The sequence below is a fragment of the Calonectris borealis genome, chromosome Z (assembly GCF_964195595.1).
Source record: "Calonectris borealis chromosome Z, bCalBor7.hap1.2, whole genome shotgun sequence".
NCBI lineage: Eukaryota > Metazoa > Chordata > Aves > Procellariiformes > Procellariidae > Calonectris > Calonectris borealis.
The window spans coordinates 63,710,858-63,723,025 of record NC_134352.1 but is presented as its reverse complement, the minus strand read 5'-3'; the positions used below and the strand labels follow the sequence as shown (position 1 = coordinate 63,723,025).

Genomic DNA, 12,168 nt, shown 5'->3' with positions numbered 1-12,168 from the left:
GTCTTTGCTGCTGCTCAGTGACATCAAGTATAATGTAACTGGCATTCAGTTAGAAAGAGTAACATTTTCATAACTTTTGGTATACACCACAAGGAAAGCGGAATTGTGTTAATTAAAAAAGGAAATATTTGGCTTACTCTATGTAAAGAGTAAGTCTTACTGGGTGATAAATCTTCCAGCCAAAAGGGTCAAACTTCTTTGGGTAACTATCTGTTATTTGAACAGCCTTCTTCTGGACTACTTACAGGATCAGGAATCAAGAACCCTTCCTTAGGAGTTTGGCACTTTGTATTCACCCTGTGGGGAACATCAGAATGGAGGCAGATGTGGGCTGAACTGCTCTGACATATTCAAGCAGATGCTGATTAACACACTTTCTGAATCTTGATGATTTGAGTTTCACCATGTTCATCAATGTCCCTGCTGTACTGGATGGAGAATCCAGAAATGTCCCGCTTTGTGGGTTGGGGGTTTTTTCTTGTTTTTGTTTTTTAAATAATGTCAGTGCAAAAAATAAAAATTAACTAGTTTGGAATAACTATGTAAACACTACTTTTTAAAGTGCTAGTTTGTTAATAGTTAAGCCACACAAAGGAAAGGATAGGAATGTGTTTGTTAAAAAGGAACTGACTAAACATGACCACTTTCCAAGTTCTGCTCTCAGGTACATGGTGTGAGAGTTTAGTCGGTGCACTTATAGCCATGCTAAACAGTGTTATCCAAACAGAATCCAAGTGCATATCCTTGCAGGGTAAACATATATTTACACATAGACTGTGGGGACAATGATTTAGACCTACTTTAGACCTGTTTCTGAGACAGCACATTCACATTCAAACACAACCAAGGTGAGAGCAGTGTAACGGCTTCACTTCTGTTTATGTCAAATGAGTATGGTACATGACACAGGGGGGGTAAGTGTAGAAGACATTGCTCTGCCATCCTGCAACCAGTCACCACACCAGGGAAGCAGCTGATACTCTAGGAAGAAACTGGCTTCATGAAGACCTGTTGGGATTTTAATGCATTATAGTCTTGTCTCATTCCTCCCAGTGTCCTTCATGCTATAATTCTACAGTTTCTAAGAGACATTTAAAAGACACCACAGTATTTCTTTATTGTGCAATATCTACCTTTTTTAATCAGCATTAATGATTTTCATGCCCAATTAGATTTGCTACAGATATAGCTGCAGATTATCACCAAACTTGAACTAACCAGAGCTTGTGAATCAATAAACTGTTGTTTCCACATTTTTTCCACAAGTTTTATTTATCTCAAAACATAAGGAGCTGTTGTGCATATCTGAAATTATTTTCTAGTGCAAAGTATTACAACTGTTTCTAAACAACTTTTGTAGTAAGATTATACTATGCTATAGGTCCTTGCCAAATTTCATTTTTGAACAAATGAGCTGCTGTGTTCTTAATTATCTTTTCAATATATAGCATACAGTTATCTTTAAAAATAAAACTAAATAGATGTAACCAAGTAGGCACCTAATCCTAAAGGCACACAGCATTACTGTACAACACTGAGTATCCTGGAAAGTAAGTTGTTTGACAAAACTATTATCAGTAAATGGTTTGGTCTACTAAGCAGTTTCTATGTTTGCCGTTTCTCATGTGAACACTTCAACCCAAAGTTCTACTCTGAGCACTATTCACCACATCTGACACTTACACCCTAAGGAACTGCTTTGCCAGTATCTTTTTACTTACAATGTCTGAGCTGCTTTGTGTAGTTTAAACACCACTGTTCCTCAGTCAAATCAGGCCTCCCCTAGGTCAAAGTATGTATTTTCCACAACTGATTATGGAGGAACAAGAAAACATAACCGAAAACCAAAACCAAATATCCTGTCTGGTAAGACAGGTCCCCAACACTAGATCAGATTTGTATACACATTCGGTCAACAGGATTTATTATAAATTACAAAAACTTTTCTATCTATTCAAAACATATGTCCATCTTAGTGATTAATGACTTACTCAGGTGGGCAAGGCTCAGTGTTGCAGGCTCTTTGGTTTTCTGGAGGCTTACTGTCAGGGTCACAGTAATTGTTTTGTACAATGGAGTTGTCATCCAGCCTTTTACACACTACCTCTTGTTTCTGCACACCTTGGGATGAAATGAAACACCATTAATTAATCATTCTTGCTCGTCTACTTGTTGAGTAAAAGCGTATTTCACGTATTGATTATTAATCCTCCTAGCCCACTTTAATTGGCTGAATGCTGCAGGGGTGTGAATTCCAATTGACTGAATGCCCCCTGACCACAATAAATCTTTCATTTTCGTTCAATTTTAGGCCACCCCACTGAGAGAGTATTTTAAATTGCTGTTGTTTTCTAAAACAAAGGGAATATATTTATAGATTTACTAACAGATTGTTTTTATTTGTATATTGCACAAAATCCATTTTCTGTCTACCCTCCTCTCCTAGTAAAAGACACTTATGTTTCCAAAGAAAACATCACCAAATACAATGTGGTCACACTTCAATGCAGAATTATTGTTTATGTGCTCTGGTTTAAAATAAACCAGCAATACTGGGAAACAGTGTTGCATTTTATACATGTCATCCTATAAACATTTTCTTCATTAAAATAATACAAGTATTATTCATTCTGAAAGATGCAGTTTGTCTCTGTGAAAGCTCATTTTGTCTGGCACTCCCAGCTCCTCTTTCACTGTTAACCATCAACAGGGCAGTTTATAACTGATTTTTATTCCCAAAACATAATGACGCACAACTGCCAAGGCAACGTTATAAGGTAGCATGTTAAGCACATTTTCTGATTTTTAAAAAACAGGATTTAAAGAAAGGCATTAAAGAACATATGACAACAGTGCAGCTAAGAATATTGTTGTGAAGAGTAGTATATACAGCCTCCTCCTCTCTTTTTAGAGCAAGCTGTATGGTGTTCGCTAGCATAAAAAGACTGTGGATCTGCAATTCACATACAGTTCTTACTGAACGTGAGTAGTCATAATATTGAAATAATAGGATTATTTGTATGAGAAAGTTGCAAAAAACCCTGAATCTTTCTTAAAAAGAGAAGCAATTATTTAACTTCTTCCAAAACGTGAAATGCATACAATTAAATACACATTAAAACATCCTGGCTTCAAATATCTGCCAACTTTACTTTACAGCCCTCTCTTCATTTTAAGACAAGCTTTTTATAGGAGGTAGACGTGCAGTAATAAAATTAATTATACAAATATGTTTTTCAGACACTAAACATCCCACAAAAAACATGGGATTTCTTTCACCAAGTATTTGTAGTTTTGGTCATTTTAAACAATCTAAACAACTTACCTTGCAATTGCTTGCTTTGTTATTCATTATGCACAAGAATCAAATCTCCTACTTTGGTTCCTAAAATGTAACCTATACAGAGTTCAGGTATTTAATTCCAACAGTGAGTCAAGCGTAGCCTTGAGATGCCTGAAGTTTGGCCCACAAAGCATCCTGCTTGGCTATGAACACAAGTCTCTCAGTCTATACACAGAGGCATGTGAAATCTCTTCATGACATTACGTGCAAAGGACATGGGGAAAACCTCCTTTTTCATGCGTCTTGAGGATGGCATGTACCCCCCCACGAGGCTGCAGATGCAAGAGTAGGTATGATCCCTTCTCATGCTGAGGGGATTCCTAATTCCCATGAGCACACCGTAACTTCTGTGACTTAGTGGTTAATTTAGCTAAGGTGGTAAGACTGTCGTTCCTACTCTGTAGATTGTTTCTAGTTTTTATTCCATTACAGTCTGATATGAAATGTCTAAACCATCTTGAGAGCACAGATGAAAATCCATACCTGCCTAGACGAATGTCTTATTTTCTGGTTATAGATTAAACCCCTTTCTTGTCTTTCTGCCATGGGCCCCATGACTCTTGAATCCCTGGCTGCACTGTGGCCCAGAATGCTTATTAAAAAAATCTTCCCTTTCGCTACCCTCTTAGACGCCTCAACTTTCTATTGCACACAGTTAAGATACTCTTCTGCAGTTGTACTCGCAGACGAAATCTCTTCACTCTGCAACCAGGGAATTGCCATTTAATAGATAACTGTCATGGCATCCTGCAAAATATGCGTATTATCCCTCACCTAAAAACAGAGCCTTGTTAGTTCAAATACTCTCAGGAAAACCCAGCAGTCTGGATCCTAAGCACATAAAAATGTTCCATGTGTCCTCAACTCTAATGTTCATGTTCCTGACAAGCAGGAGAGGAATTAGATTCATCACTCAACATACTGTTTCTTATGGGATGCCTGTTTAGCACGTGAGGACCCTATCAACCCTCAAAATCACTTGCCTCCTCACCTCACCTCAAAATCATTAACCATATTGAGACCAAAGATGCCTAATGCTGGAGTCTTCACTCTACTGTAGTATCTAAATCCAGAGTCCGGAGCTTTGTTGCTGGGATATCTCCTTTTTGATTACAGCTACACATAACTTTCACAAAGTAGGCACTTGAAATCAGGTTGTAAATCATTTCACACGTCTGACATCTCAGGTTGTCCATAAACATCACAATCATTTTAAAGTAAGCTTTGTTTATGAAAAAGATACTGATTAATGAGACATATGTCTTACAGGTGAGCCAGGTAAACCAATCAGCTTCTTCCATTTGCTCTTCTTTCTACATGTATCTGGATGCCGCATTAGACAACGGTAGGTACCACTAAATGGCGCAGAAGGCTGCCAGACTGTTTTCCAAGTGTATCCTACATACATAAATCTACATGAAGCTAAAAAGAAAACAGCATTTTTGAACAGTATTCAATCTCCATTTTTTTTTCTATTTTTCAATTTATGTGCTTTACATGTTGGAAAAAAATCATTTTGCTAGATAGTTAGGTCCAGTTGGAATTGAGCAACAAGTCATTAGCATGGCGGACTCTCAAGGGCCTGACATACATGCCTCCACAGCTGTTGTTTGATTGTGCTAACATACAAATGCTCTCTTTGAGATATTCATCCATCAGGTATCGAAGATTTTAGAGCTTCAGATAAAGATGTTCCATTTATTGCATTCTCAGCACCTAGTATTTCAACTACATGAAATGATATAACGCTGAAATTCAGTGACATCTTGCACTATAAGGGCAATTAAATAACCTTGGAACACAGGAACTTGGAACATACAACTAGAAGCAACACCCTTCTATTACTGGGAATCACTTTATGTAACCCCTTTCAAAAACTGATCAAGCTCCACTCTAAGCCCAGGTACATTCTTCTTCTCTGAACTTCACACCTGTGACTACTATAAGCATTCCAATTTCTATTCTAGATGCATTAATTGCCAATTTAATATTTTGAAGTCAAAATGGTCTTTCAGTTTAAGTAACTATTGTGTTAACCACGGCAACTCTTGCAGTCTCTGGGTTGTTAGATACACCATTCCTTTGGTCAACCTCACAACCCTTCTGTGCATCTGCTCACACCTGAGTTTATTACAGCCACAATACAAACTGTGCCCAGTACTCCAGAGGGATTTTACTAGTGCCGTATCCAGTGTTATTAATACTTTTAAATAAATACATCCTAAAATCAAATCTGCCTTTATCATGACTACAACATATCCCAGTCTTCCCCACATGTCTCCTAGCGCTGCACTGTCAGCAAATTTCATCAGAGCTTTCTACTTTTTATGCTGCCATCAGAACAAGAAAAACTGAAGTCTCATGAGCCATTTAAGAAACCCACTAGGTTCACTGCCTTTTGGCCCAGTAATTTACATTTTAAGCATGCCTCTTGTCTACTAAGCTTTCCTAATTCTTTTTTAGGTGTAGGTGACAACAAAAGACAACATTTCCTCAGTCTAGAAAATCAGTTTTATATTAAAATATATCTGGCTAGTCAAGCATGACCTATCATGTAACACTTTGCCCCATTTGTCACTTATTTCTAGATCTCTATACTTTTCTTCAAAATTTCAAATCAGTTAGCAGTTCAATGTTGTTGTTATATATTTTTTCCTATATATATACACATATACACACACACACAGAGTGAAAGATTATTTTCTTCAGTTCCCTACTCCTTTAGTATTATTTTAGTAGAGAAAAGACATATCAATTGCAGCATGAAAGAGACAGAAAAATGTTTACCAGATTAGGCTCTCCTTTATAATCTCTTCCTTTGGTTCTTGACAAATAAGTGGAAGATCTAAATATTTGAGAAGTTGTGACAAGATGATTCACTTCAAATTCTATAATCTATGCAAACACTGCCAACACATGAGAATAATTAAAATCAGATCTGACAACCCGAGTAGGAGCATTTCTTTTGCAATTTTCTACTCAAACTCCACCATGACAAGAAATAGTATTTAAAAGGTGCCAAACAGCAATGCTAGTAACATGGTGCTGCTAGTTGATACAGAACTTATGTTCAGCTCCAACTGATGAATAATCATTTATCCTTTCTATCACAAGCTGCCTTAATTCTCTTGGTGGCTGATAAAATAGGCTGAATGTTGCCTTCATAATGATATTTACCTCAAATGTAATTGCTTAAAAATAATAATTTATACACACTTTAGAATTAAGCATTTTAATGACGCATACCATTCTCACAAATATATTTACGGGATAACATAGATATTAATGTTATGTTTTCACTGAATTTCCTACTGGCATCAGACACATCTCCTTCTAGGCTTTGGCAAAAAATTGGCAGCCTCAGTAAATTCATTTCTGAGGAGCTATGTAATATGAAAGTATTCTGACGTACTATGAACACAAACTATCATTGTGCTCATTTTTCAAAAAAATCTAAGTCAGACGTGTTATTTATTGGATGTTGGTCAGGTAGCATATCACCCATAAAACAGTATTCACCACTATTCACACACAGAGTGAAGAATCTTTAATCCATGCCAGGAGATATATTAATCCAGTTTTAAAATGTTCTGCAGCATCTTGCCACACAGTCTGTAAACTTTACATCATTGCTGTCTAATTACATTGTTATTTAAAATAAAATCTCAGAAACAAAATTCAGATTCTAACTTTAAGAAAAGAAAAAGAAATGGAAAAGCTAGAAGTGCAGTTTTTACCCAGACAACAGCTACAACTTGGTTAAGCCCTGTGGGCCCTAAAAAAATCCTTTTAAATTATCAACTCTTCCCTGAGTATATGGTCTCTCTTAAAATAATCTAAAAAGCACAGCTAAACAAGTTCATTTAAACTCTTGGGGGAATAATTACAAGCAATTAGACAGAAACACTCTGCTTTCAAATCTACAGATTTATAGTTTATAATAAAAGACATAAAATGTCCTCATGACTGGTCAATGCAATTCCAATAGAAAACAAAACTCCAGTGGTTTAGTGACCATAATCTCCAGAGAACTGAGAAGTCTTGCAGATTTCAATTCACAAGTAGTCTGCATGACTTTCAGCAGGCAAATTTAAAATTACATGGAGCACATTTTATTCTTAAATTAAAATTGCAGGCATGTAAATGCTATATCTATTTTTAAAAGCAATCCCAAAAATTGTGGTTTGCAATTGCAACAGTTAATTATAAAGATGCCAGTACCAATACATAGTGAATCCTGCATCACTAAAACTAGTGCATGCTGGTTAACCCAGACATACTTTCTGAGTTCACTCATCAGATCACAAGATGTTCATCACAGAGCCAAACTTACATTTTCTTGATGAGGACAAGTATGTTTTATTTGTCTAAAGACAGTTTCATAATTCATCTGAGGGCATGAAAAAACATAGTAGGCACCACTCTACAAGAGTGATAAGCAGCAAAGAAAACTGGACAGCAATCAATTTACTTATAATAGTATACTGACTATTTCATAACAAACCAGGAATATCTAAGACACTGAACTCATCTGGAGATAAACTCTAATAGAATGAATGAAATCAAAACCAATGCCTTAGGATACCTGGTAAATTCCAGATAATAAATGCTGTCATTTGTTGCCATTTACTGCTAGAATTTATTAAGCATGGAAGACATTTAAAAAAGGGTGGTATGCACTTACTGGAGTTTATTATTAAATGTATACAAAAGTAAAAACACACAGAAGGATTTTTTTTTCTTTGTTGGATTTTTTTAAACAATACTACCAGCAGTTCAATTCCTTATTAAGAATACTTATACCCTTGCCCTTGTCATACCCTTGCCCTTGGAGAGCTACAAGATAACATATACGGACAGGCATGAGAGTAAATAAACGACAATTCTGTGATCTGTAATTGATACATATCACCCTTTCCTATTCTAGCACTTCCCTCTTCTCTTTCCAGCCCTCATTTTATTGTTTTATTTTCTATTTCTACGTATTCTAGTTTTCCCCTTCTCAGACTTTCTCATTAAATAATAAAGTAATCAGGTCCTTAAAGAAAATCTTCCGTTGTTGTCATCATTTTTTTCTGAATTCCAGTGAACTGTTTATCCATCCATTCCTTCTGAATTCCCCGTGTTCTCTCCTCTCCCACTCTTGCACTGAACATTCTGGTATTCTCTGGTATTGTTTTCCTGTAGTCTTGTTCAAGCCTACCACCAGTTATAGAGACCTATATGAGATAGTAACAAACTTTCCTTCTAAAAACTCTTGACTCAGACTAGAACAGTTATCAGTGAACTTTCAGGAAAAAAGTTAATTAATATGGAGAATGCATGTAGCTCAGTTTTACATAATGTTCCCAGAGAAGAAGAACTAGCTCAGAAACTATAAATTTGTATTTTAAAGAAAAGTTTTTCAATATAGAAAATACTGGTTTTAGTGTACGAAATGAAAAGCTGCCATTCTGGATTTCCAAGCCTAAGAACAGATACTAAGAGATATTAAAAATGAATGAAATTATATTCTCATCCTACATATGAGTACGTTAATCCAAGAAAATAAGAGTTGTCTGTTACCAGGCAAGCCTTTTTAACTACCTGTTAAATCTGAAGAACCTATTTTTAGAAAAACTTAAGAAAATACCAAAATAAACCTCAGACTTTGGAGACTTGGTTTCTGCTTGGTTCACTGTACAGAACATGATGCTCACTGGCAAAGAAACTACGGAATATTTTGTTCTTTTCTCCTTTAACATGAATGACACTACTAAATACACAGTTTACAATCTCTCATGAAAGAAAGACTAACTTCATTCTGCTTTTTAGAGGCAATCTAAACATGTAACTGTTTGTTTTACAAACTTTAATTTATCTCCTAGACCACTCTATGAAGAATACAGGAGGAGAGGAGGTATAATCTCTACCGTGGAAAAAGTCCATTAATTTCAGGTGCCTGGCTGAGTTTTCAGAATACTTTGCTTTACACACACTTCATGCAATGATGAAATTCATTGCATGCTTCAGAGGTCGGACATTCCAGAGAGGTACCCATATAATGATGAACTGATAATTAGCAAGTAATGTGTGCTTTGAGTTGCTCAGTATCACAGGAGAACCACACAAGGGAGGCAAGAATGGAATCAAGAGCTCTGGCACCACATTGAGCTGTCGTAAGCAGGAAACCCTCCTCCTCCTTCCTACCATTCCATTTACCATGCTCTTCCTAATCTGCAAAACTGAGACAGGCCTGAGAACAGAGGTCCTGTTTGAAAAGTTAAAGCACTTTTACTGTTCAGATATGACTCATCAGCCCAGCAGAGATGAACATAATATAGAAGTCCAGCAGAAAAGACAGGACATTACCATCTAATTAAAGATTGTAGGTTGTTCCTAGCTTGCTCTTAGTTTGCTCCTTGGCTCCTGACTGCTCTAGTTATCCATCTCCAAGACAAGGCCTACAAGCAGCTCTAGGAACAGCTGACACATTGTAGTAGTAGAACATTGTAGTACATTGTTCTCAAAATACTATGAAGAAGAGACTGCACAAAGATAGGACACTTCTACAATATACAATACTCCAAAACGATTTAAACGTTGCACTGCCAAAATGCTGCTCCAGCCTTTGTGCTCTACTTCATGACATTCAACACATATGCTCAAGTTCACAATACAGAAACATCACTTACTGGTGGGCTGTAATGCAGTTCTCACCTTTTATTTTTTAGATTCTTTGAATTAAAAAACATATATCAAGTAATAACTATGTTTCAAGAGTCACAGACTTGGTCAACTGATATGTGATGCAGATACAGTCAGTCTGATTCAGAGAGAACTAGACTTAAGTAGCGTGGAGTGGACATGAGCTAGCCTGTGACACAGCCTCAGAGAATGGTCCCTGCTCAACTGGTCCCTGTTTCACAGAACAGCCACAACTACAGAAAACGACTTAAGATTTCACAGTCATCCTTAATTCTGTCATTTCTTGGCTTCTAAATACTTGCAAATTTGATGTTCTTTTAAGACAGCTTTTTAAGTGTTATACATACCTAGACAAAAAGACATAACATTAAAATACAGACACGTTCAGAGATGGACAGAAGTTAAATGTGTTGATTAGAATTTAGATTTGCCTACAGTTTTGATATAAAGCTTATGCTTTGATATAAAAGTATATCTGACTCTATGTCATCTAGAGCTTTCCTGGATCAAGATGGAATATCATATGATCAAACCTTGACCAGTTCATGCACCACAGGTGAGCTACACCAACTATGGTAAGAGGCAGGAAAATGTTGATGTCTTTAACTTGTCCACAGTCTGTCCCAAAGTCACTACATAATTTTTTAACCTCATAAATAAAAAATAATTTCCATACTAATATTCCTCACACATGCTTATTATCCTTTTTTTACTTTCTGAGAAATTCTTTAACTGCTTAATATTTTGTTACCCTTTGATGTAGAGCAAAACGTCTCTTCTGAAGGCAGAGTTCAAATAAATAGAACTTCAATAATGGGCTTTATAATGAATCCTATAGAAATAAACAAAGCCATGCAGTGGTTTCATTTCTAAGTTTTCTCAACACTTCATATTTGTATTAGCCAAATTTTCCAATTACAGTCTCTGTCTCTACAACCTTTGTCTCCCTTTTCTTTTTCCCTGACTCAGCTCCTTTTTAGAATTGTGTCTTCTTTTGGTATATGGCAAAAGGTGTTTCATAAACTGGGGGGAATAGCAGGCACTAATATGGAGAAAGCAGATACAGTTTTTAACATGAATTATACCTACAATGAAATATTTATTCCCTGAGCACAGAGCTCAGTGAAATTAAGTGACCGTAGTATATCTTCATACTAATCTGAAAGGAAGGAGAGAAAAGTGCCTGGTTTAGCCACCATAAGGTACTGAAGAAAATCTTTCCTCCCAAAAAACGTTTCAAATGAATAAATGTATGCAGTTTTCAGGGATTCACAAATCTTCCCTTAGAAGTTAATTAATTAAGTAAAAATGTTTTAATCTGGAAATCTCCTTCAGAGCCAATTATTTTTTCCATTGTATATTGTCAAATCTGTGAAATGACAATGACCTGCATGACAGAAGATCCATGGCCAAAATCTTGTCTCTCCCTAAAGCAGTGGGAGTTTTCCCATGACTTCAAAAAGATCATTAACTCATTGCCATCATAAAAATAGGATTTGGCAGTAAGGTTCTGATACTTGGAATTTTCTTTTGCTATGAGTTAGGCACTTCCCCTCTTTATACTTCTTCTTTAAAATGTTCCTTTTCCTATCAGACTCACCATTACTAAAATAGTAGTTAACCATCACTCTGTAGCAATCTGTCACCCAAGAATCCAACAAATGAATGATAAAAATATTGGAGAAAGTTGGCACCTTCCTCTATTTTGTTTCAACATTTTCTCTACTTAGCAGCACAGAAGAGAATTTCTGCTGTCCTTTGTGTGTTACATATGGCTAGGCGAACAGCTGTATGTAAACAGCAAACTAGTAACAGCCACAGCAGGTTCCATCAGAAAGATGAGTGAAGATGGTTCTAAACATGAATATCTCCAGTAGCCAGAAGAAAAAGAAAAGGACAAATATTTGGTCCAAAGGTTCTTTAAAAAAATATGGTCTCTTCCTCTTGCTACGGGCAGTGCACAGCGCAGAAAATTGAAATTCTGAGGTGGACTTAAAGCCCTCTCTGACATCTTCTGAAACTGAGGTACACTGGGGGGATGATGCATTCAGTCTTCAGAGAGAAGAAAGATACTGTTCACACAGCACTTCTACTCACCAGTCCTTGCAGCAGCAATGGTGTTGGCTTCGAAGGAAGCC

The 12,168-nt window shown here is 36.4% G+C and overlaps 1 protein-coding gene across 3 annotated transcripts in view; it reads right to left on the bottom strand.

Annotated features, from left to right (window-relative positions):
• Window positions 1–12,168, bottom strand: part of ADAMTS6 (ADAM metallopeptidase with thrombospondin type 1 motif 6) — a 150,265-nt gene that overhangs the window by 16,362 nt on the left and 121,735 nt on the right. For all 3 annotated transcript variants that reach the window (XM_075136489.1, XM_075136490.1, XM_075136488.1), the window contains one exon: window positions 1,992–2,121. In XM_075136489.1, coding sequence (XP_074992590.1) covers window positions 1,992–2,121 — 130 coding nt within the window. The remainder of the gene's footprint in view (window positions 1–1,991; window positions 2,122–12,168) is intronic.